This window comes from Kryptolebias marmoratus, linkage group LG9 (genome assembly GCF_001649575.2).
Source record: "Kryptolebias marmoratus isolate JLee-2015 linkage group LG9, ASM164957v2, whole genome shotgun sequence".
Taxonomy (NCBI): domain Eukaryota; kingdom Metazoa; phylum Chordata; class Actinopteri; order Cyprinodontiformes; family Rivulidae; genus Kryptolebias; species Kryptolebias marmoratus.
Genome location: NC_051438.1, coordinates 17281011 through 17304292, shown reverse-complemented (window position 1 = coordinate 17304292; position 23282 = coordinate 17281011). Strand labels below are relative to the sequence as shown.

At 40.1% G+C, this 23282-nt stretch overlaps 3 protein-coding genes across 11 annotated transcripts in view; all 3 read right to left on the bottom strand.

Moving 5' to 3' along the window:
- LOC119617365 (protocadherin gamma-A11-like) overlaps positions 1-1893 on the bottom strand; it is a 5155-nt gene extending 3262 nt beyond the window's left edge. The window contains exon 1 of the mRNA XM_037977525.1: positions 8-1893. Coding sequence (XP_037833453.1) covers positions 8-1780 — 1773 coding nt within the window. The 5' untranslated portion in view covers positions 1781-1893. The remainder of the gene's footprint in view (positions 1-7) is intronic.
- Positions 1-22522, bottom strand: part of LOC108243066 (protocadherin gamma-A11) — a 234173-nt gene extending 211651 nt beyond the window's left edge. Inside the window, exon 1 of one of the 9 annotated variants that reach the window (XM_037977462.1) lies at positions 20014-22522. In XM_037977462.1, coding sequence (XP_037833390.1) covers positions 20014-22392 — 2379 coding nt within the window. In that variant the 5' untranslated portion in view covers positions 22393-22522. Of the gene's footprint in view, positions 1-4805; positions 7382-8019; positions 10450-16668; positions 19168-20013 lie in introns of those variants that run through there. The other 8 variants (XM_037977473.1, XM_037977463.1, XM_037977474.1 and 5 more) reach the window with 8 other exon arrangements.
- LOC108242344 (protocadherin beta-15-like) lies at positions 11102-15032 on the bottom strand. Its single transcript, XM_017427135.2, has one exon. It carries the CDS (start codon positions 14780-14782, stop codon positions 12296-12298), a length of 2487 nt encoding a protein of 828 aa, XP_017282624.1. The 5' UTR covers positions 14783-15032; the 3' UTR covers positions 11102-12295.
- Positions 22523-23282: the final 760 nt, after the last annotated feature.

Here is a 23282-nt window from a genome sequence, read left to right as displayed (position 1 = left end):
CGTCCACCGCGATCACTTTGGACACCAGAGAGCCTCCGTGTGCAGCTTTAGGGACCAGCTCGGTCATGAAGGAGCTGCCCTCCGGGGCGGGGTACAGGATCTGAGGAGAGTTGTCATTCACATCCGATATGAACACACTGACGCTCACATTGCTGCTCAGCGGAGGAGAACCGTTGTCTCTGGCTATCACGTGCACTTTAAAACTCTTGAACTGTTCATAATCAAACGACCTGACAGCGTGGATCACCCCCGTGTCTCCGTTAACAGAAACATAGGAGGACACAGGGGCTCCATTCACCTCACCAGGTAACAGAGAATAAATTACTGTCCCATTTTGTCTCCAGTCAGGGTCTCGAGCAGTAACAGAACACAAAGTGGAGCCAGCTTTGTTATTTTCACTCACATATGCGCTGTAGGACTGTTCCTCAAACACAGGTGGGTTGTCGTTGATGTCAGCTACAGATAAGTGGACAGTTTTAGAGGAGGACAGAGGTGGAGAGCCCTCGTCAGTGGCACTGATTGTAATGTTGTAATCAGACACTAGCTCACGGTCCAGTTGTCCTGTAGTCACCACAGAATAATAGTTTTTAATAGAAGGAACCAACTTAAAAGGGACGTTTTGCTGGATAGAGCAGCGGACCTGTTGGTTCTTGTTAGAGTCTCTGTCCTGCACGGTAATGATGCCCACCTCTGTACCAGGTGGTACGTTTTCAGGTATGGGGTTAGATAGGGATTTCAGACTGATAACAGGTGGATTGTCATTAACATCAAATAGTTCTACAATTACTGTACAATATGAAGTAAGACCTGGACCATCTTTTGCTCTAATTTGCAGTTCAATAGTAGTGTCAGTTTCATAATCAATAGGGCCGATTAATTTAACCTCCCCTGTTTTTTGATCAAGTGAAAAAAGAGAAACATGATCGTTTGACATATGATCAAAACTATATATAATATTTCCGTTGGGCCCCTCATCTGCATCAGTTGCCCTCACAGTAACCACTACAGTCTGTAAAGGAGAGTTTTCAGGCAGACTGATTTTATAAACGGCCTGACTGAACACTGGGACGTTATCATTAGCATCCAGCACAGTGACATGGATAACTGCAGTACCCGATCTCTGAGGAGATCCGCCATCTAGAGCTGTGAGCACTAATTTCAGCTCTGTCTCCTTCTCTCGATCTAATTCTTTGACTAAAACAAGCTCCGAGTGTTTTCTTCCACTAACGTCTGTGTTTACATTTATTGTGAAATGCTCATTGTTTTGTAAAGTGTAGCGCTGAACAGCATTTGTGCCGATATCTGCATCACGGGCCTCAGTCAGTACGAATTTAGCTCCTTTGCCGGTTGATTCACTTATTTCGAATGAAATCAAGTTCTCACTAAACTCAGGGGCGTTGTCGTTTATATCCTGTACATGAATGGTGATACGCTGGAGCTCTAGAGGGTTTTCTAGAACGAGCTCCTCTTTTAAAACGCAGGTCGCTTTCTTACCACAAAGGTTTTCCCTGTCTATCCTGTCCGTCACAATCAAATCCCCGGTGCTCAGATTAATATCACAGTACCTTTTATTATTCGTGTCCGTGTCGATGCGGGCTTTACGGGATGACAGCGTGGCTATCGCAAGGCCGAGATCTTTAGCTATATTTCCTATAACTGATCCACGCTTCATCTCTTCGGCTATAGAGTAGCTTACATCGCCATGCGCAAAATGCAGACCCAAGAGAAGAAAAACGCAGCAGAGGTTGAAAGAAAATCCTCCGTCGGTTTTATTCCTCATGACTGGACAGATTTTACCCTCTTGTGTCCCACGTCATTCGTTTAAAAAAGAAGTGTGTGTATTCGGATTTTCTCGCGGAGTATTTCCTTTGGTCGCGTCGTTAACCGAGAGGCACTCACAGACACAATAACGCTTGGCAATGGTGAAAAAAAGAAGAATGGAGTGACAAAGGCTTCATCCCTTCCTTAGTGTACAGTGACACCAAGAGTTCTAACAAGGTACAGTAGTACAAAGAGCCTGATAGCAGCACGAGTTATTATATATATATATATAGTTAGTAAGTTTATTATTAAAATTATTATTATTATTATTCTTAGTAGTAGTAGGAGAAGGGGGAGGAGTACTACGCCCATACTGTTTAAATTAACAGCATTATTTAAATGTTCAGGTTTCAATATTTAAAATACACAACACACAATCACATGGTGCATTGAAAGCAAAATACAGTAATGCCATAAATAAATTACACATCTGTTAGATTGAAGTTGCTTCAAGGCATTAAGTTTAAAATATGTAAAATAATAATTGTCACAGACATTTGTGGTGCATTTTTGTTTTTTGCTTTGGGTTTGGTTTGCAGTGCTTATAAATTATTATTATTATTGATGTGTTTTTGTATTTTCGTGTTCACCTGTCTTGCTGTGTTGTGTGAACATAATGTGTTAGAGTTTCTTACTTATTTGAACTTATCAATGGCACCTGTCGTAAATTGCTCCTCTCCCTGAACTTTATCAATGCAATATTGTCATTGGTGGGGGATTTGTGTCCCACGTCTATTTGAGCCGGACACCTAGGGTCGGGGTGCGCGCCTGGAGAGCAAGAGGAAACGCCCACTTCTTCGGCTGTACTCTGGATGACTTGTGACGCGCCGTCGGTGTGCTGGCTTTTGATTCAATGCTCACTATACTTCAGCTGGACGAAATAGGTCATTTTCTTCTGGTTGTGTGGCTATTAATGAATTTATTTAGGTAACGATTGGGCCTCTTCTTAGTCCCAGTTCCGTGTTTCTGTAGAGCACCTGCGGAAGGATCGTGACACTGATGTAAAACTAAGACGCGCTGACGACTTAATTTCCTGGTTCACTGGTGGGTGTGGAACCTGGCACTGATGAATTTCTACTTATCTTGCTTAAATTTATCCTATCTTACAACAGACTTTATACATTATATCTTGTCGTTGCTTTTGTTGTGTTGTTCTGTAACTTTTGTTCAATAAAGGTTATATATGAAATAAAAATGAAATCCTGGCACTGATCATACCTTATGTGATGGAACTGCATGGCTGGCATTCTGTACTAGTACTTCGTGCTGGTGTGGGGTCCCAGGTAATGCTGCTGACTAACAACTGCCTTTCAAGGACCTTTGCCTATGAATTGAGCCCTGGTGACTGACTTGGACTGTTCCTTTTTAAAGTGTGAAATTTGTTTGCTTTTGTAGAAACCTTTGCACACCAAGTCCTCTTTTTAGCTATTTAAAAGACTTAAATTTACTCTGCTATTTATAAATCTTTGCTTTGTTTATGGTGAATAAAAAGTAAAAAGTCTACAACATTTGTTCTTCCAGTCTTCACTGTGTTTGTGTGATGGGAAAATTGAACCAAATTCGTGTGGAAGTAGTTTCAGGCTTTGACAGTAATTAAGTTGACAATATCATTATGTACAACTATGTTGTAAAAGCATCATTAATGATTTTTATTTGTGTGAATCTTTTTTGCGTGGCTAGAGAAGAGTTATTTAATCACAAACTGTACTTCGTAGACGTTTTGTGAAACAATGTAGAACCATAACAAAATGGTACTAATATATAGTTCAAAATTATGCATGTGTAGCTGTAGTGGCACAAGTTTCACATACAGTATGGAATACTTTGGTCATATTTGTATCTGTCCATTTGGAAACACAGTAGCAGTTGTAAAGAATGTAAAAACAGCTGCAGAAACCCAATGTGGAAGAAGAGGAACCAGAGAAACAACAATGAAAAGATAAGCTCCTACATGGCATGTACTACTGGTAGACTGAAGAAGTGGCTAATACCAAGAAATTTGTCCAGTATCTAGAGAAGGCTGGATTGAAGGAGAGCACAGAAGCACGATCCATGGCAGCACAAGAGCACATTCTCAGCACAACATAAATAGATGCTGGTGCTTACCATATCAGGAAGGACCCATAATGCAGACTGTGCAAAGATATCCCTGAGACAGTACAGTACATAGTAGCAGGATATAAAATGAATGCAGGCAAATCATACATAAAACACCATAAGCAAGTAACTGTAATAGTGTACAGGAACATCTGTGCTAAGTTTGGGCTGCTATTAAGGTGGGAGATTACACCAAGGGTTCCAAAGAACAATATGACTAAGATACTGTGTGACTTCCAAAACCAGACTGAAAAAACAAATAATGGCCAAACAACCAGACATTGTTGTGATTGACAAACTACAAATGAAGGTAGTGGTTATAGATGTAGCAAATAAGCATCACAGGAGGTCTGAGAAACACCAAGGACTGAAAGAAGAAATATAGAAGTTCTGGAGAGCCAAGGTGTCAGTGGTACTAGTGGTCATCGGAGCACTTTGCTGTGACCCCAAAACTAAAGGAGTGACTCCAACAGATGCCAGGTACAACCTCAGAGATCTCCATCCAGAACAATGAAATCCTAGAAACAGCATCAATAACCTCCTAAGCTTTGGTAGAAGATCCAAACTCTGATATGATGTACAACTGCCCAAGTCTGTTTAATTTTTTCTTGTATAGATTTATAGCAAATTGTCAATAAAAATGGCTGAACAATATCAAAAGGAAATTGGAAAGATGAAAATTGCTGCCTTTAAAACAGTATTTATCCAATTTTAAAAGGCCAAAAGAATCTATTTCATAGAGCAAAACTAGGTAAGCAGCAATAGTAAAAAGGACAAAAAAATGGGTACTTAGAAATAATACTAGAAAATCACACAACAGGAATAAATGCTAATGTTCCTATAGAAAAATATAACTAAAACAATTACACAAGCTTGTGCATGCTTACCTCAAGAGAGTCTTCTGATTGACCAAACATATCAGCAAACTCAGTTGGACTTTTCTTCAGAGTGTGGTCAGCAGGCAGCGTGTTGTCATTGTAAGATGAGACAAACTTAAAGTCACTGGTTCTAGATCCTGTTGTCAGGTAGGCGTCATAATTGTAAGAGCTGCGTAAAGTTCCTGTGCCATCAACATCTGCATAATTAGGAGGGAGGTAAGCGCCAGGGATGGCAACTGCTCCATCAAACAACAGTCTGGGCTTTCTCCTGCGACAGAACCTGACACCCAGGATGATGATGATGAAGGTCAGGAAGAAGGTGGACACACAAACCAGTGCGATGATCAGATAGGAGGTCAGGTTTGAGTTCTTCTCCTCATAAGAAATATCTTTCAGTTCAGGCACCTCAGCTAAGTTATCAGAAATCAGTAAATACATGGCACAGGTGGCAGACAGAGGGGGCTGTCCATTATCTTTCACTGCCACGATCAGGTTCTGTTTCATGCTGTCAGCCTCGGAAATGTCCCGCTGTGTCCTGATCTCTCCGCTGTGCAGCCCAATAGTGAAAAGTCCCGGATCAGTGGATTTGACTATATAATAGGACAGCCAGGCGTTCTGTCCGGAGTCCGCGTCCACCGAGATCACTTTGGACACAAGAGAGCCTCCGTGTGCAGCTTTGGGGACCAGCTCGGTCATGAAGGAGCTGCCCTCTGGGGCGGGGTACAGGATCTGAGGAGAATTGTCATTCACATCTGATACGAACACACTTATGCTCACGTTGCTGCTGAGTGGAGGCGAGCCGTTGTCTCTAGCCATCACGTGCACTTTAAAACTCCTGAACTGTTCATAATCAAATGACCTGACAGCGTGGATCACCCCTGTGTCCCCGTTAACAGAAACATATGAGGACATCGGGGCTCCATTAACCTCACCAGGTAACAGAGAATAAATTACTGTCCCATTTTGTCTCCAGTCGGGGTCTCGAGCAGTAACTGAACATAAAGTGGATCCGGCTTTGTTATTTTCACTCACATATGCGCTGTAGGACTGTTCCTCAAACACAGGTGGGTTGTCGTTGATGTCAGCTACAGATAAGTGGACAGTTTTAGAGGAGGACAGAGGTGGAGAGCCTTCATCAGTGGCACTGATTGTAATGTTGTAATCAGACACTATTTCACGGTCAAGTTGTCCTGTGGTCACCACAGAATAATAGTTTTTAATTGAAGGAACCAATTTAAAAGGAACAATTTGCTGGATGGAGCAGCGCACCTTTTCATTACTGTCGGAGTCTCTGTCCTGCACGTTAATGAGGCCCACTTCTGTACCAAGCTGTATATTTTCTGGTACTGGGTTTTTCAGTGACTTTATGGATATCACAGGAGCATTATCGTTGACATCCGTGACCTCAATTATTAGGGTCGAGGATGAAACTAATCCAAGACCGTCTTTGGCTGTTATTTGCATTTCATAGGAAGTTTTCTCTTCATAATCTAACATTCTTGAAACTTTGACTTCACCACTTGTGGAATCAATAGAAAAAACATTATTATTTTCATCAGAAACATGATCAAATTCATAACTTACATTACCATTCACTCCCTCATCTGCATCAGTTGCGCTCACAGTAACCACTGCAGTATCTAAAGGAGAGTTTTCAGGCAGACTGGTTTTATAAACTGCCTGACTGAACACTGGGGCGTTATCATTAGCATCCAACACAGTGACAAGAATAACTGCAGTACCCGATCTCTGAGGAGATCCACCGTCTGTGGCTACAAGCACAACTGTAAGCTCCTTCTTTTGTTCTCTGTCCAGTTCTTTTTTTAAAACTAACTCACTATATTTTCCCCCTCCACTTTTTGCCACAACATTCAAGTTGAAATTTTCATTTTCTTCAATGCTATATTCCTGAATGGCATTCAGTCCGATATCTGCATCATAGGCCTCATCTAAACGAAACCGGCTTCCTTTATCTGCTGATTCTCTAATTTCAAATTTGATTGCATTCTTTTTAAATTGAGGTGAATTATCGTTAACATCTTGAACGTGCAGACTGATGCGATGCAGCTCTAAGGGATCCTCTAAAACAAGCTCCTGAATCAAAAGGCAGGATGATTTCTTACCACAAAGACCTTCTCTGTCAATTCGGTCGGCAACAATGACATCTCCAGTACTCAGATTTAAATCACAATACCGTTTGCTATTTTTGTCTGTTTCCATGCGAGCCTTTCGAGCAGCCAAATCTCCCACCTCCAGACCCATATCTTTAGCCAAATTTCCAATAATCAAGCCTCGTTTCATCTCTTCGGGAAAAGAATAAGACACGTCTCCAATGGCGGAGTGCAACACAAGAGAAAATATTTCCAAGACGGCAATGAGGCCGAGCGCGGAACAAGCCTTCTGCTCCATCTTTCAATTAGTTCATTCACAAATCCACCACATCAGAGGTTTAGATGATAAAAAAAAAAAAAAAAGCCCGTTTAATATTTTGATTTAAAAAGAATAATCTTGCAGACTGATTATAAATGTGACGAATTCAGTGTTTTAGCAGCGGAAGGGATTTTTTTTTCGTCGTCGTTTGGTAATGTGAGGGTGTGGAGCAACATAACGTGACATCAAAAAAAAAAAGCTGATAGAGAGTGACACCGTGAGCTGCCCAATGGTATTACAAACATTTTCGATTTCAGTGGATAAACAAATGTAGTTAAAGTTGTAATCAAATTTAAAAACGATTGTTTTTTTCTTTTTCAAGTACACGTGACTGATACTACTCATAAAAAAATAATTACACAGCAGCGCTGGTGTGAGCAGAAATCTTAAATTTGAATTGTGTTCATTTCAGCACCATGGAGAGTCACCATGTGGCAAATGCCATGGTCAAATGGCTATATAAAGTTTTATAAAAAAAGAAAACTATAGTTCAAAATACCAAAGAGGTTTGTAAAATAAATAAATAAATACAAAATTCAAAATGCAAAAAATTGTCCGTTTCATAGAATTCTGGTTTATTTTAAAGGATTTTCCATCACTTAAATATCAAGTGTTTGGTTTTTATTTGTTATTGTTCTTTTAGAAAATATCAGTGTAGACTAAATCCATTTTGTGTCCATTTATTTCTATAGGACAGGATAGGATTTTCAAATACATTTTTTTCTCAAGGTAAATAAAAGTCTAAAACACTGTTTTTTTTTTTTTTGTTTTTTTTTCGCGGGTGGATTCTTACCTGAAAAGACTCGTCAGTATCGCCAAAAGCCTCGAGAAACTCAGTTGGACTTTTCTTCAGAGTGTGGTCAGCAGGCAGCGTGTTCTCATTGTAAGATGAGACAAACTTAAAGTCACTGGTTCTAGATCCTGTTGTCAGGTAGGCATCATAATTGTAAGAGCTGCGTAAAGTTCCTGTGCCGTCAACATCTGCGTAATTAGGAGGGAGATAAGCGCCGGGGATGGCAACTGTTCCATCAAACAACAGTCTGGGCTTTCTCCTGCGACAAAACCTGACACCAATAATGATGATGATGAAGGTCAGGAAGAAGGTGGACACACAAACCAGCGCGATGATCAGATAGGAGGTCAGCTTGGAGTTCTTCTCTTCATAAGAAATATCTTTCAGTTCTGGCACCTCAGCTAAGTTATCAGAAATCAGTAAATACATGGCACAGGTGGCAGACAGAGGGGGCTGTCCGTTATCTTTCACTGCCACGATCAGGTTCTGTTTCATGCTGTCAGATTCGGAAATGTCCCGCTGTGTCCTGATCTCTCCGCTGTGCAGACCAATAGTGAAAAGTCCCGGATCAGTGGATTTGACTATATGATAGGACAACCAGGCGTTCTGTCCAGAGTCCGCATCCACCGCGATCACTTTGGACACCAGAGAGCCTCCGTGTGCAGCTTTGGGGACCAGCTCGGTCATGAAGGAGCTGCCCTCTGGAGCAGGGTACAGGATCTGAGGAGAGTTGTCATTCACATCCGATATGAACACACTGACGCTCACATTGCTGCTCAGCGGAGGAGAACCGTTGTCTCTGGCCATCACGTGCACTTTAAAACTCCTGAACTGTTCATAATCAAACGACCTGACAGCGTGGACCACCCCGGTGTCACCGTTAACAGACACATAGGAGGACATCGGGGCTCCGTTCACCTCGCCAGGTAACAGAGAATAAATTACTGTCCCATTTTGTCTCCAGTCGGGGTCTTGAGCAGTAACGGAACATAAAGTGGAGCCAGCTTTGTTATTTTCACTGACATATGCGCTGTAGGACTGTTCTTCAAACACAGGTGGGTTGTCGTTGATGTCAGCTACAGATAAGTGGACAGTTTTAGAGGAGGACAGAGGTGGAGAACCCTCGTCAGTGGCACTGATTGTAATGTTGTAATCAGACACTATTTCACGGTCCAGTTGTCCTGTGGTCACCACAGAATAATAGTTTTTAACAGAAGGAACCAACGTAAACGGAACGTTTCGTTGAATAGAGCAGCGCACCTGTCCATTGATACCCGAGTCTCTGTCCTGCACGTTAATGATGCCCACCTCGGTACCTGGTGACACGTTTTCTGTCACTGGGTTCATTAGAGTTTTCACAAAAATGACTGGCGCGTTATCATTAATATCAGTAATATCAATAACTATTTTTGCATCAGATGAAAGTCCATAACCATCTTTAGCATCGATGCGCATTTCGTATTTTGATTTACTCTCGAAATCAAGCGCTCCTATCAGTTTTATTTCCCCTGTTTTACTGTTCAGTGAGAAAACCTTTTTAGCTCTTTCTGAGATGCGGCTGAAGTCATACGTTACCTCCCCATTAACTCCCTCATCTGCATCAGTGGCGCTCACTGTTATTACCACGGTATCAAGAGGCGAATTTTCAGGTAAACTGGCTTCGTAAACAGACTGACCAAACACAGGTGCGTTATCATTAGCATCCAAAACAGTAACGTGAATAATAGCTGTGCCTGATCTCAGTGGATTTCCACCATCAACTGCAATTAGAGCGATATTTAACTCCCGTTCCGTTTCACGGTCCAGCTCCTTCTCTAAAACCAGCTCGATGTTCTTAGATCCATCAGCATCCTCTTGGGCAGACAAAACGAAATGTTCATTTTTTTCTAAATTGTATTGTTTGACTGCATTACGGCCAGTGTCTGCGTCATGTGCTTCGTTCACACGATATCGCGCTCCCTTCACAGCCGATTCCCGTATTTCTAATTTAACAGTATCTTTAGGGAAAACGGGTGAATTATCGTTAATGTCTTGTATAAGCAGAGATACCCGATGCAGCTCCAAAGGGCCCTCCAGCACTAATTCAAATTTAAGCATGCACGAAACCTTCTCGCCGCACAGCTCCTCTCTGTCGATCCTTTCCCTGATGATGAAATTCCCAGTCTTTGGATCGAGATCACAGAAATGCTGCGAGCTGTCCTCAGTGTCAATTCGAGGTTTGCGAGTGAAGAATTTTCCTACATCCAGACCGAGATCCTTGGCAACGTTTCCAACAATAGATCCGGGCCTCATCTCCTCCGAAGCGGAATAGCTGAGGTCCGCAGTGGTGATCCGAACACAAAGAGCAAAGCTGCAGACAAAACTCAGCAAGGATTGTCGTTTGATGAACATATTTTCAACAAAATTTTGAAATAAATCTACAATTTTTTCTTCCGTTGAGCAATCAAGAAGTAAATGGTTAAACAAACGTATACTGACACTGCTGCTACAACAATGACAGCCTTGGTTTAAATGCATCTAGTCTAATTTGTCGTGGGTGGAGAACTAAACCTACTCACATCTGCAAGTGAGTAGCGACTCCATGAGCTTATTTAAAATATTACAAAGATCTAAATACCCATACTGATTCACGAGCCAATGTCACGAATAATAGAGTAAAACCAGGTGTTTGCGTGAGAAGCGAAATTAAGGTTACACATTTGTAGTTAACCCCCACTAATTTCAGCACTGTGGACAGCGTTTCAAAAGACGGCAGCTATAATAAACAAAAAATTTTTTTTTTCTACTCTTGTGTTTCAACACCTGTCTTCCTTTTAGAAAATCAATTATTACAAAACTATTTAAACAGAAAAAAACAATAATCGTTCCCGATTATTATTATTATTTTTGTATAAAGAAAATACAGATTTATTGCAACTACTGTAGTTGGAATTTGATTTAAACCCAACACTCTGTAAAAACGTGGACTACAGAATAAATAGTTTTCTTAGTAAATGTTTGGAGAGTTTAATAAGTGGTAAATTTGTTCGTTGTCAATTAAGAACATGGTTACTCAAATTTTGATATTTTTTAAAAAATGTGCATACATTTGAACTACTGCATTTAACTTTGCTACATAGGGTGAAATGTTTTGCTAAGTGAATAAAGCCAAAGATAAACAGACTGAAATGACATGTTCAGAAAGAAAATACAAGTGATTGTGAAATAAAATGTAAAGTTCATGATTGAATACTTGTAGTAAAATGTGAAATTTATTACAAACAGCCTTTGTCTTGTGACACAAATCAGAAAAGAGTGTTTTAGCTACTGTCATGGAATAACAAAGAGCTATCAGGTTTGATAATGGAGACACAGAATAACAAATTTCTGTTTTTCCACTGTCAAAAGTGTAAGACTTATTTGTGCCAATTATTTTGCATCCAGGTTGTGAACATCTTTATATCAAAAAAAAAAAAAATCTAAACAAGATTTATAAAAAGAAAATGGTACATCATCATAGAATGCATTTTGAACTTGTACGGGAATTTTACAAATCAGTTAAAAAAATCTGTCAAATCACACATCTGATAAATATGTCAGCAGTATTGTGGGGTTCAGTGTCATGCCAAAAACAATATGCGACATATAATTATTTTAAATATAACTGTTGGCACTTCTTGAAAAATGTCTGAGAGAAAGGTAAATCAAATATTTCCACCATTAGGTGATCAAAAAAAAATGTATTAATGAGGAACGTGTAGTTAACAAATGCACATAAGAAGAGGGTTTACTTGGATTTAAATTTGTTTTTTGATAAGTTTAATATTTCAGGTAAACTTAGAAACTACCACTGATAAAGAAAACTCACCAAAATATGGTTAAACTATTGAACTTCCATTACCTGCATAAATTCAGAAAAAAAATACTGACAGTCTCTGCTCTGACCCCCCACCCACATACACACGCACACACAAAAACTAAGCATGTCAGAAAAATATAAATTGAGTTTAATGTAATTTGTAAGCAGGTAGTTTGTAGATATGACGGAAACGGAGTGATGAAACAACAAACCTTAGAAGTAAAATTACTAACAAAATCAAGTAAAAGATTTCAAAAACACTAGGTCAAATTGCATTCCTCCTCTAAAAAAATGAAAAATACATTTAATAAATGCGGTAAAAGCTTTTCCTCTACACTATAGCCTATAAAGGTTTTTCAGACTTTCCCCCCAAAAAACCTTTACGATTTTCAATCCATCTGATAAAGACAATTCAAATAAAAAGGTATGTTATGATTGTCAGAACTCAATAACAAACAATAAAAAGAAAAAATGGTCAGGAACGTTGAAAACATATGATGTGCCTACCTGAAAAGACTCGTCAGTATCGCCAAAAGCCTCGAGAAACTCAGTTGGACTTTTCTTCAGAGTGTGGTCAGCAGGCAGCGTGTTCTCATTGTAAGATGAGACAAACTTAAAGTCACTGGTTCTAGATCCGGTTGTCAGGTAGGCATCATAATTGTAAGAGCTGCGTAAAGTTCCTGTGCCGTCAACATCTGCGTAATTAGGAGGCAGGTAAGCGCCGGGGATGGCAACTGCTCCATCAAACAACAGTCTGGGCTTTCTCCTACGACAAAACCTGACACCAAGGATTATGATGATGAAGGTCAGGAAGAAGGTGGACACACAAACCAGCGCGATGATCAGATAGGAGGTCACCTTGGAGTTATTCTCCTCATAAGAAATATCTTTCAGTTCTGGAACCTCAGCTAAGTTATCAGAAATCAGTAAATACATGGCACAGGTGGCAGACAGAGGGGGCTGTCCATTATCTTTCACTGCCACGATCAGGTTCTGTTTCATGCTGTCAGATTCGGAAATGTCCCGCTGTGTCCTGATCTCTCCGCTGTGCAGACCAATAGTGAAAAGTCCCGGATCAGTGGATTTGACTATATGATAGGACAACCAGGCGTTCTGTCCAGAGTCCGCATCCACCGCGATCACTTTGGACACCAGAGAGCCTCCGTGTGCAGCTTTGGGGACCAGCTCGGTCATGAAGGAGCTGCCCTCTGGAGCAGGGTACAGGATCTGAGGAGAGTTGTCATTCACATCCGATATGAACACACTGACGCTCACATTGCTGCTCAGCGGAGGAGAACCGTTGTCTCTGGCCATCACGTGCACTTTAAAACTCCTGAACTGTTCATAATCAAACGACCTGACAGCGTGGACCACCCCGGTGTCACCGTTAACAGACACATAGGAGGACATCGGGGCTCCGTTCACCTCGCCAGGTAACAGAGAATAAATTACTGTCCCATTTTGTCTCCAGTCGGGGTCTTGAGCAGTAACGGAACATAAAGTGGAGCCAGCTTTGTTATTTTCACTGACATATGCGCTGTAGGACTGTTCTTCAAACACAGGTGGGTTGTCGTTGATGTCAGCTACAGATAAGTGGACAGTTTTAGAGGAGGACAGAGGTGGAGAACCCTCGTCAGTGGCACTGATTGTAATGTTGTAATCAGACACTATTTCACGGTCCAGTTGTCCTGTGGTCACCACAGAATAATAGTTTTTAACAGAAGGAACCAACGTAAACGGAACGTTTCGTTGAATAGAGCAGCGCACCTGTCCATTGATACCCGAGTCTCTGTCCTGCACGTTAATGATGCCCACCTCGGTACCTGGTGACACGTTTTCTGTCACTGGGTTCATTAGAGTTTTCACAAAAATGACTGGCGCGTTATCATTAATATCAGTAATATCAATAACTATTTTTGCATCAGATGAAAGTCCATAACCATCTTTAGCATCGATGCGCATTTCGTATTTTGATTTACTCTCGAAATCAAGCGCTCCTATCAGTTTTATTTCCCCTGTTTTACTGTTCAGTGAGAAAACCTTTTTAGCTCTTTCTGAGATGCGGCTGAAGTCATACGTTACCTCCCCATTAACTCCCTCATCTGCATCAGTGGCGCTCACTGTTATTACCACGGTATCAAGAGGCGAATTTTCAGGTAAACTGGCTTCGTAAACAGACTGACCAAACACAGGTGCGTTATCATTAGCATCCAAAACAGTAACGTGAATAATAGCTGTGCCTGATCTCAGTGGATTTCCACCATCAACTGCAATTAGAGCGATATTTAACTCCCGTTCCGTTTCACGGTCCAGCTCCTTCTCTAAAACCAGCTCGATGTTCTTAGATCCATCAGCATCCTCTTGGGCAGACAAAACGAAATGTTCATTTTTTTCTAAATTGTATTGTTTGACTGCATTACGGCCAGTGTCTGCGTCATGTGCTTCGTTCACACGATATCGCGCTCCCTTCACAGCCGATTCCCGTATTTCTAATTTAACAGTATCTTTAGGGAAAACGGGTGAATTATCGTTAATGTCTTGTATAAGCAGAGATACCCGATGCAGCTCCAAAGGGCCCTCCAGCACTAATTCAAATTTAAGCATGCACGAAACCTTCTCGCCGCACAGCTCCTCTCTGTCGATCCTTTCCCTGATGATGAAATTCCCAGTCTTTGGATCGAGATCACAGAAATGCTGCGAGCTGTCCTCAGTGTCAATTCGAGGTTTGCGAGTGAAGAATTTTCCTACATCCAGACCGAGATCCTTGGCAACGTTTCCAACAATAGATCCGGGCCTCATCTCCTCCGAAGCGGAATAGCTGAGGTCCGCAGTGGTGATCCGAACACAAAGAGCAAAGCTGCAGACAAAACTCAGCAAGGATTGTCGTTTGATGCCCAATATTTTCATCCTCATTTTGAAATTCATACACAAATTTTCTTTCTGTCGATCAATCAAAAGGCAAGTGGCGTATACTGACGCTGTAATTCAACAATAGCAGCCTTGGTTTAAATGCATATCGCCTGACTTGTAATGGGTGGAGAACTCATACGCCTCATATCCGCAGGTCAATAGCGACGCCGTGAGTTTATTTAGAATGTTACAAAAAAGAAAGTCAAATATATGCACGGGTTGATGTCACAAACAACACAGCAAAATTCAATGTTATGTGAAAAGCGAAATTTAACTGTTACACGATTGCAGATTTTTTTTTGTTGTTGTTAGGCACAGGGAATGGCATTTCATTCAGGACCGTGGACAGCGTTTTAAAAGAAGACCGACATAGTAAACAGTTATGATAGTTTTACCTCCTTTTATTTTTTCAATGCCTGTCTTTTATAAAGAAAGGAATTTATCACAAAGTTATCCAAAGAAAGGGAGAAGACGAAGAAACAAACAAAAAAAATCAGTCATTCAACTCTTGATTTTTAAAATATATACAAAATTTATGCAACAACTGTCGCTGAAAAATGGTTAAAACCCAACACCACGTAAAAACGTGGATTAAAAAATAAGTAGGTTTCTTAATAAATGTATGGGGAGCCTGATGTAGATTGATATTCTGAGAATTTGATATTTATACTTATTCAGTTTCTGATTCTTTAAACAAATATGTATACATACAAACTAATGTATTTAACTTTGCTACACAGGTAGGGGGAAAGTATTGCAAGATGAAAAATAGAAAACTAGGCATAAACAGACTGAAGTGACAAATGTTCAGAAAGAAAATACAAGTCCAGGTAAAATTAAAATCTAAATTCCATGGCTGAATGTCTTGGAACATCAGTCAGTTAAGTGTACCTTTTAGCAAATGTCACAGAAAAACAGAGTGTGTAATAAGATGAAATCATAAAAAGAAAACATCTCTCTTTTCTTCACCATTTTAAGTACAAAGTTCATGAATTTCACATTTTCACAACCAGGTTGTGTATGTATTTTGAGGAAGACTATGAGGATCGAGGATAATCTAAATCACAAATGGGGCATTATTATAGAACGCATTTTAAACTTCTAGATAACTTTTAAAAATCAGAAAAAAGTAAAACAACACAGTCGAAAAATATTTCAGCAGCAATATAGGGTTCAGTATCAACCCAAAAACATTTTGCATCATAGTGATACTGTAGATATAAATGTAGGCACTCGTTAAATAATAGTGTGTGAGAAAGTTAAAGCAACGATTTTCAGTGTAAGATGATAAAAACAATACCAAGATGTATTAATGGAGGTATGTCATTAACATCAGAAAAAGGCTTATTTGAAATTGACAAGATACACATAGAAAAAACTATGGATTAAAAATGAAAACAAAAAATGAAAAAAGAGAAAAACTCTTGCTAAGATACAGCTAAAATGTGAAACTTCCATTAACGCAAACATTTTAAATTCAGAAAAATATATTGACAATGTTCCTGACAAGGAAAAAACAAAAAGGATGGCTTAAAACTATAAAATGAGTTTATCTGATTTGTAAGCAGGTGTTTTGAGAATATGATGGGATGGGAGTGATTAGACAAGAAAAGTTAGAATTAAAGTAGTAATGAAATGAGCTAGGAAATTTTAAAACCAATATGTAAAAACGCATCCATCATTTGAAAATTTAAAAATAATAAATAATAACACTTATTTTCCCATTAAATATACGTTACAAAAGGTGTTGAGACACATCAAAAACAAAACCTTAAGCAATATCGATCGATATGGAAAAAATAGAAAATGCACATAAGAAAATACTAAAAAAACAGTGTAATATGATTGTCAAAATTCATTAAAGAAAAGGTAAAACAAATGCAGTAATAAGATATGCCTACCTGAGAAGACTCGTCGGTATCGCCAAAAGCTTCGAGAAACTCAGTTGGACTTTTTTGCAGAGTGTGGTCAGCAGGCAGCGTGTTGTCATTGTAAGATGAGACAAACTTAAAGTCACTGGTTCTAGATCCTGTTGTCAGGTAGGCGTCATAATTGTAAGAGCTGCGTAAAGTTCCTGTGCAATCAACATCTGCATAATTAGGAGGGAGATAAGCGCCGGGGATGGCAACTGTTCCATCAAACAACAGTCTGGGCTTTCTCCTACGACAAAACCTGACACCAAGGATGATGATGATGAAGGTCAGGAAGAAGGTGGACACACAAACCAGCGCGATGATCAGATAGGAGGTCAGCTTGGAGTTATTCTCCTCATAAGATATATCTTTCAGTTCTGGCACCTCAGCCAAGTTATCAGAAATCAGTAAATACATGGCACAGGTGGCAGACAGAGGGGGCTGTCCATTATCTTTCACTGCCACAATCAGGTTCTGTTTCATGCTGTCAGATTCGGAAATGTCCCGCTGTGTCCTGATCTCTCCGCTGTGCAGACCAATAGTGAAAAGTCCCGGATCAGTGGATTTGACTATATGATAGGACAACCAGGCGTTCTGTCCAGAGTCCGCGTCCACCGCGATCACTTTGGACACCAGAGAGCCTCCGTGTGCAGCTTTGGGGACCAGCTCGGTCATGAAGGAGCTGCCCTCCGAGGTGGGGTATAGGATCTGAGGATAGTTGTCATTCACATCTGATATTAACACACTGACGCTCACGTTGCTGCTCAGCGGAGGAGAACCGTTGTCTCTGGCCATCACGTGCACTTTAAAACTCCTGAACTGTTCATAATCAAACGACCTAACAGCGTGGATCACCCCCGTGTCTCCGTTAACAGACACATAGGAGGACACTGGGGCTCCGTTCACCTCGCCAGGTAACAGAGAATAAATTACTGTCCCATTTTGTCTCCAGTCGGGGTCTTGAGCAGTAACGGAACATAAAGTGGAGCCAGCTTTGTTATTTTCACTGACATATGCGCTGTAGGACTGTTCTTCAAACACAGGTGGGTTGTCGTTGATGTCAGCTACAGATAAGTGGACAGTTTTAGAGGAGGACAGAGGTGGAGAACCCTCGTCAGTGGCACTGATTGTAATGTTGTAATCAGACACTATTTCACGGTCCAGTTTTCCTGTGGTTACGACAGAATAATAGTTTTTGATAGATGGAACCAATTTAAAAGGGACATTTTGCTGGATGGAGCAGCGCACCTGTTGGCTTTTCTCGGAGTCTCTGTCCTGCACGTTAATGATGCCCACCTCTGTACCAGGTGGCACGTTCTCAGGTATGGGGTTAGACAGAGATTTTAGATAAATAGCGGGTGCGTTATCATTCACATCAGTTACATCAATTAATACATTTGCATATGAAGTTAGTCCCAGACCATCTTTCGCTTGCACATTTATTTCAAACGAACTTATTTCTTCAAAGTCAATGACACCAGTTACTTTGATTTGTCCTGTTTTTGAATTAATAGAAAATAAATTTGCATCGTCTTCAGACGCGTGTCCAAACTGATACGTCACATCCCCATTCACTCCTTCATCTGCATCAGTTGCGATTACAGTAACTACTACAGTATCTAAAGGCGAGTTTTCAGGCAGACTGGTTTTATAAACGGGCTGACTGAACAGGGGGGCGTTATCATTAGCATCCAGTACGGAGACATGAATAGCTACTGTACCTGATCTTTGAGGAGATCCGCCGTCTATAGCTGAAAGAAGCAAATTGACTTCTTTTTGTTTCTCTCTGTCAAGTTTGTTTTCAAGCACCAGTTCAACTTTTTTGTTGTCAAGAGATAAAATAAAGTTGTCATTCTTTTGAATTACATATTGCTGCACAGCATTCTGACCTATATCTGCGTCATTGGCCACTTCTATCGAGAAACGAGCACCTTTTTCAGCTGACTCTCTTATTTCCATTTTAATAAAATTTTCTCTAAATTTTGGTGAGTTATCGTTCACATCTTGGACATGGAAAGTTACACGATGAAGCTCTAACGGATTTTCTAACACCAGATCTGCTTTCAAAACGCACGAGGGTCTCTTGGCACAAAGGATTTCTCTGTCGATTCTCTCCGATGTCATTAAATCTCCGGTATTAAAATTTATCTCACAGTAGCTCTTTCGATTCCTTTCAAAATCCACACGTGCCTTTCGAGAAGATAAAATCCCCAGTTCGAGACCGAGGTCCTTTGCTACATTTCCGATAACAGCTCCTCGATTTAGCTCCTCTGGAAAAGAATAGCTCAAATCTCCATGAACGAGGTGGAGGATCGAGAAAACAAAGCAGAGGATCAGACGAAGCACAAAAAATCCTTTGTATTCCATCTTGAATGCTTCCTCGACCGCAAACTTGAAATGACTAAGGCAAAAAAAAATATATATCTTTCTAAATATGTTCACTAAATAATGTCTTGTAGTTTAACGTAATAAATGTTCGGAAATAAAACGGCTCCTCCGACAAAGCAAATGCTTCGATGCAGTATAGGGTGAAGTGGTGAATGAATGTTATTTTCTTTCTCTAGGTCAAGAGCGACACCTTTTGTTAATGTTGAAATCTAACAGTTTTTTTGTTTTAAAAATCATTTACAAAAAATTTACAAAACGTATTAAAAAATATGGAAAAATGTCTGAAAACCTTAAAACTAAAAAAGACAAATGATAAATTTATTTAAAAAAGAATAGATATGCTGAATAACACACAAAAGCGTTACGACATAAATATGATTAAACATCAAAGCTTAGGTGTTGTTAATATAAAGTAAAACTGTTGATTTTCCTGAATGTTGTTTCACCACTGTTGACTGTTACGCTCTGTTGGAATTTACCTTAAAGAGAACCACAGATGACCACTTAATTTATACCACTACTGTTTTATTGCAAAGAGAAACAATAAATATGACTTCACAAAAGACATGAATAAATTAACTTGTGGCGACAGCTATAAGTCAAATAGGGAGTTTTTGATGAAAAGCAATTTTTTTCCTCCAAGTTCTTCAAAAGGAAACATCTAGCGTTGATGTTTGACAAAAATATAATAATAAAAACAATATGAAATTGATGAAATAGTGTTAAATATACTATTTTTGTTATATAAAATATACTATAATAGCTCTAAATAGTTTAACCGCGTTTGAAAGACAAAAAAAATTAATTAGGTTATCCAGTAAAAGTATCGTGAGCATGAAGAAGAAAAGTTTTTTTTTTTTTCAAAAATTTACCTTTAAAGCCATGATCGGAGTGCATCAATAAAGTATTTTGTATTCTAATATTACAGAACAAAAGTGTTCCTACCTCTTCAGATGCATCCAGTCCTCCAAACATATCAGCAAACTCAGTTGGACTTTTCTTCAGAGTGTGGTCAGCAGGCAGCGTGTTGTCATTGTAAGATGAGACAAACTTAAAGTCACTGGTTCTAGATCCGGTTGTCAGGTAGGCGTCATAATTGTAAGAGCTGCGTAAAGTTCCTGTGCCGTCAACATCTGCATAATTAGGAGGGAGATAAGCGCCGGGGATGGCAACTGCTCCATCAAATAATAGTCTCGGCTTTCTCCTACGACAAAACCTGACACCCAGGATGATGATGATGAAGGTCAGGAAGAAGGTGGACACACAAACCAGCGCGATGATCAGATAGGAGGTCAGCTTGGAGTTCTTCTCCTCATAAGAAATATCTTTCAGTTCTGGCACCTCAGCCAAGTTATCAGAAATCAGTAAATACATGGCACATGTGGCAGACAGAGGGGGCTGTCCGCTATCTTTCACTGCCACAATCAGGTTCTGTTTCATGCCGTCAGATTGGGAAATGTCCCGCTGGGTCCTGATCTCTCCGCTGTGGAGACCAATAGTGAAAAGTCCCGGATCAGTAGATTTAATTATATGATAGGACAACCAGGCGTTCTGTCCAGAGTCCGCATCCACCGCGATCACTTTGGACACCAGAGAGCCTCCGTGTGCAGCTTTGGGAACCAGCTCGGTCATGAAGGAGCTGCCCTCTGGGGCGGGATACAGGATCTGAGGAGAGTTGTCATTCACATCTGATACGAACACACTGATGCTCACGTTGCTGCTGAGTGGAGGAGAACCGTTGTCTCTGGCCATCACGTGCACTTTAAAACTCCTGAACTGTTCATAATCAAACGACCTGACAGCGTGGATCACCCCCGTGTCTCCGTTAACAGACACATAGGAGGACACTGGGGCTCCGTTCGCCTCTCCAGGTAACAGAGAATATATCACTGTACCGTTTTGTCTCCAGTCGGGGTCTCGAGCAGCAACAGAACATAAAGTGGAGCCAGCTTTATTATTTTCATTTACATATGCGCTGTAGGACTGTTCCTCAAACACAGGTGGGTTGTCGTTGATGTCAGCTACAGATAAGTGGACAGTTATGGAGGAGGAAAGAGGTGGAGAGCCCTCGTCAGTGGCACTGATAGTAATGTTGTAATCAGATACTAATTCACGGTCCAGTTGTCCCGTGGTCACCACAGAATAATAGTTTTTAATAGACGGAACCAATTTAAAGGGGACGTTTTGCTGGATGGAGCAGCGCACCTGTTGGCTTTTCTCGGAGTCTCTGTCCTGCACGTTAATGATGCCCACCTCTGTACCAGGTGGCACGTTTTCAGGTATGGGCTTAGACAGAGCTTTTATATAAATAACTGGAGCGTTATCATTCACATCAACAACATTTATTATCACTTTGGCATATGATGTCAGTCCTAACCCATCTTTAGCTTCCACGCTAATTTCAAATGAACTAATTTCTTCAAAATCAATTTCACCTGTTACTTTAATTGTACCTAATTTTGGATCAATAGAAAACACACTCACTTCATCCTCAGACACATGACCAAAATCATAAGTCACATCGCCATTTACTCCTTCATCCGCATCTGTAGCACTTACAGTAATCACTATTGTTTCTGGTGGAGAGTTTTCAGGCAGACTGGCTTTATAAACGGTCTGACTGAACTCTGGGGCGTTATCATTAGCATCTAGCACAGATATATGAATAATTACTGTACCTGATCTTTGAGGAGAGCCACCGTCTAAAACTGTGAGGAGCAAATTGATGTTTTTTTGCTTTTCTCTGTCAAGATCATTCTCTAATACTAGCTGAACCCGTTTGTTGTCTTCGGCAAGAATAAAATTGTCGTTCTTTTGCAAAATATATCTCTGTACAGCATTCGGACCTATATCTGCGTCATGGGCCTCCTCGATTGAGAAGCGGTTACCTCTATCTGCTGACTCTCTTATTTCCATTTCGATCAAATTCTTTTTGAATTTTGGTGAATTATCATTCACATCTTGCACGTGGAAACTAACACGATGAAGCTCTAACGGGTTTTCTAAGACCAGATCAGCTTTTAAAATACACGAGGGTTTCTTGCCACAAAGGCTGTCTCTGTCGATTCTCTCCGATGTTTTCAAATCCCCGGTATTTGGATTTATGTCACAGTAGAGTTTCTGAGTTCCCTCAAAATCCAGTCGGGCTTTTCGAGAAGATAAAATCCTGAGATCAAGCCCCAGATCTTTTGCTACATTTCCGATAAAAGATCCTCGATTCATCTCCTCTGGAAAAGAATAGCTCAGATCTCCATGAACGAGGTGAAGGATCGAGAAAACAAAGCCGAGAGTCACACGAAGCGCTGAAAATCCTTTGTCTTCCATATTTTAGAAAATGTAAAATTCAATGTCTGTACAAACTGCAATCCAGAGCAAAAAACAAAAAATAATCTGCTTTCCAATGGAGCCGATCACCTCATACTAAAAGAAACGTTGGAATACTTGGAATGAAATGTTCTTTTTTTCGAGCACAATTCGATCCTCCTCACGCTATAACAGTGGATGGAGATGTCCACCCCAGTTAAATAATAGTCCACAGCGGCACCCTGAGTCGCTTTTCACTGTTTACACCCGCAGAAAACATTATCCATAACACCAAGATTTCTTTCCTTCTCAACAAGAGTCAGGTGAACAGAGAGCTGTAAGAAATTAATCTAAATTATATCCAATACAGATTAATCAAACCAAAAATTTACTGATTGTGTGTTCTTTATTATTTGTTGACATTATGATGAAATTACTAATTGATGAAGAGTAAAATATTGGACGTGATAAAAATAAACATGCATTATTCTATTGACTTCCATGAATAACCAGCAAAAATTTATTATATCTGAAGATTTATTTATGATTAGTACACAGCATGCTGGGGTTGAATCATTTTTTACTCTTTTGAGACTTCTATTTTATCTCTGATTAAGGAAAAATAGTAGTTAGTGCAAGCAATCTTTTTTTCCAAATAGTTTAATGTTAGATATTGCTCTTCCAGCACCACGGACAGAGGCATCTAGGCAATCACAAGCAATATTAACATTTCTTAAAAAAAGACAATAGGTCATAAAACACTGGGTTTGAGGTCAGTCATTTATTAGATGTGAAAGTCATTCAATGGAAAATCTAATGTTTAGCTATAAAAAAAGAAAACACTAACACAGTTTAAAAGAAGCTCACTAGTTTGCCAGTAATCCACAACTCAAATTGATTTCACCATTCTA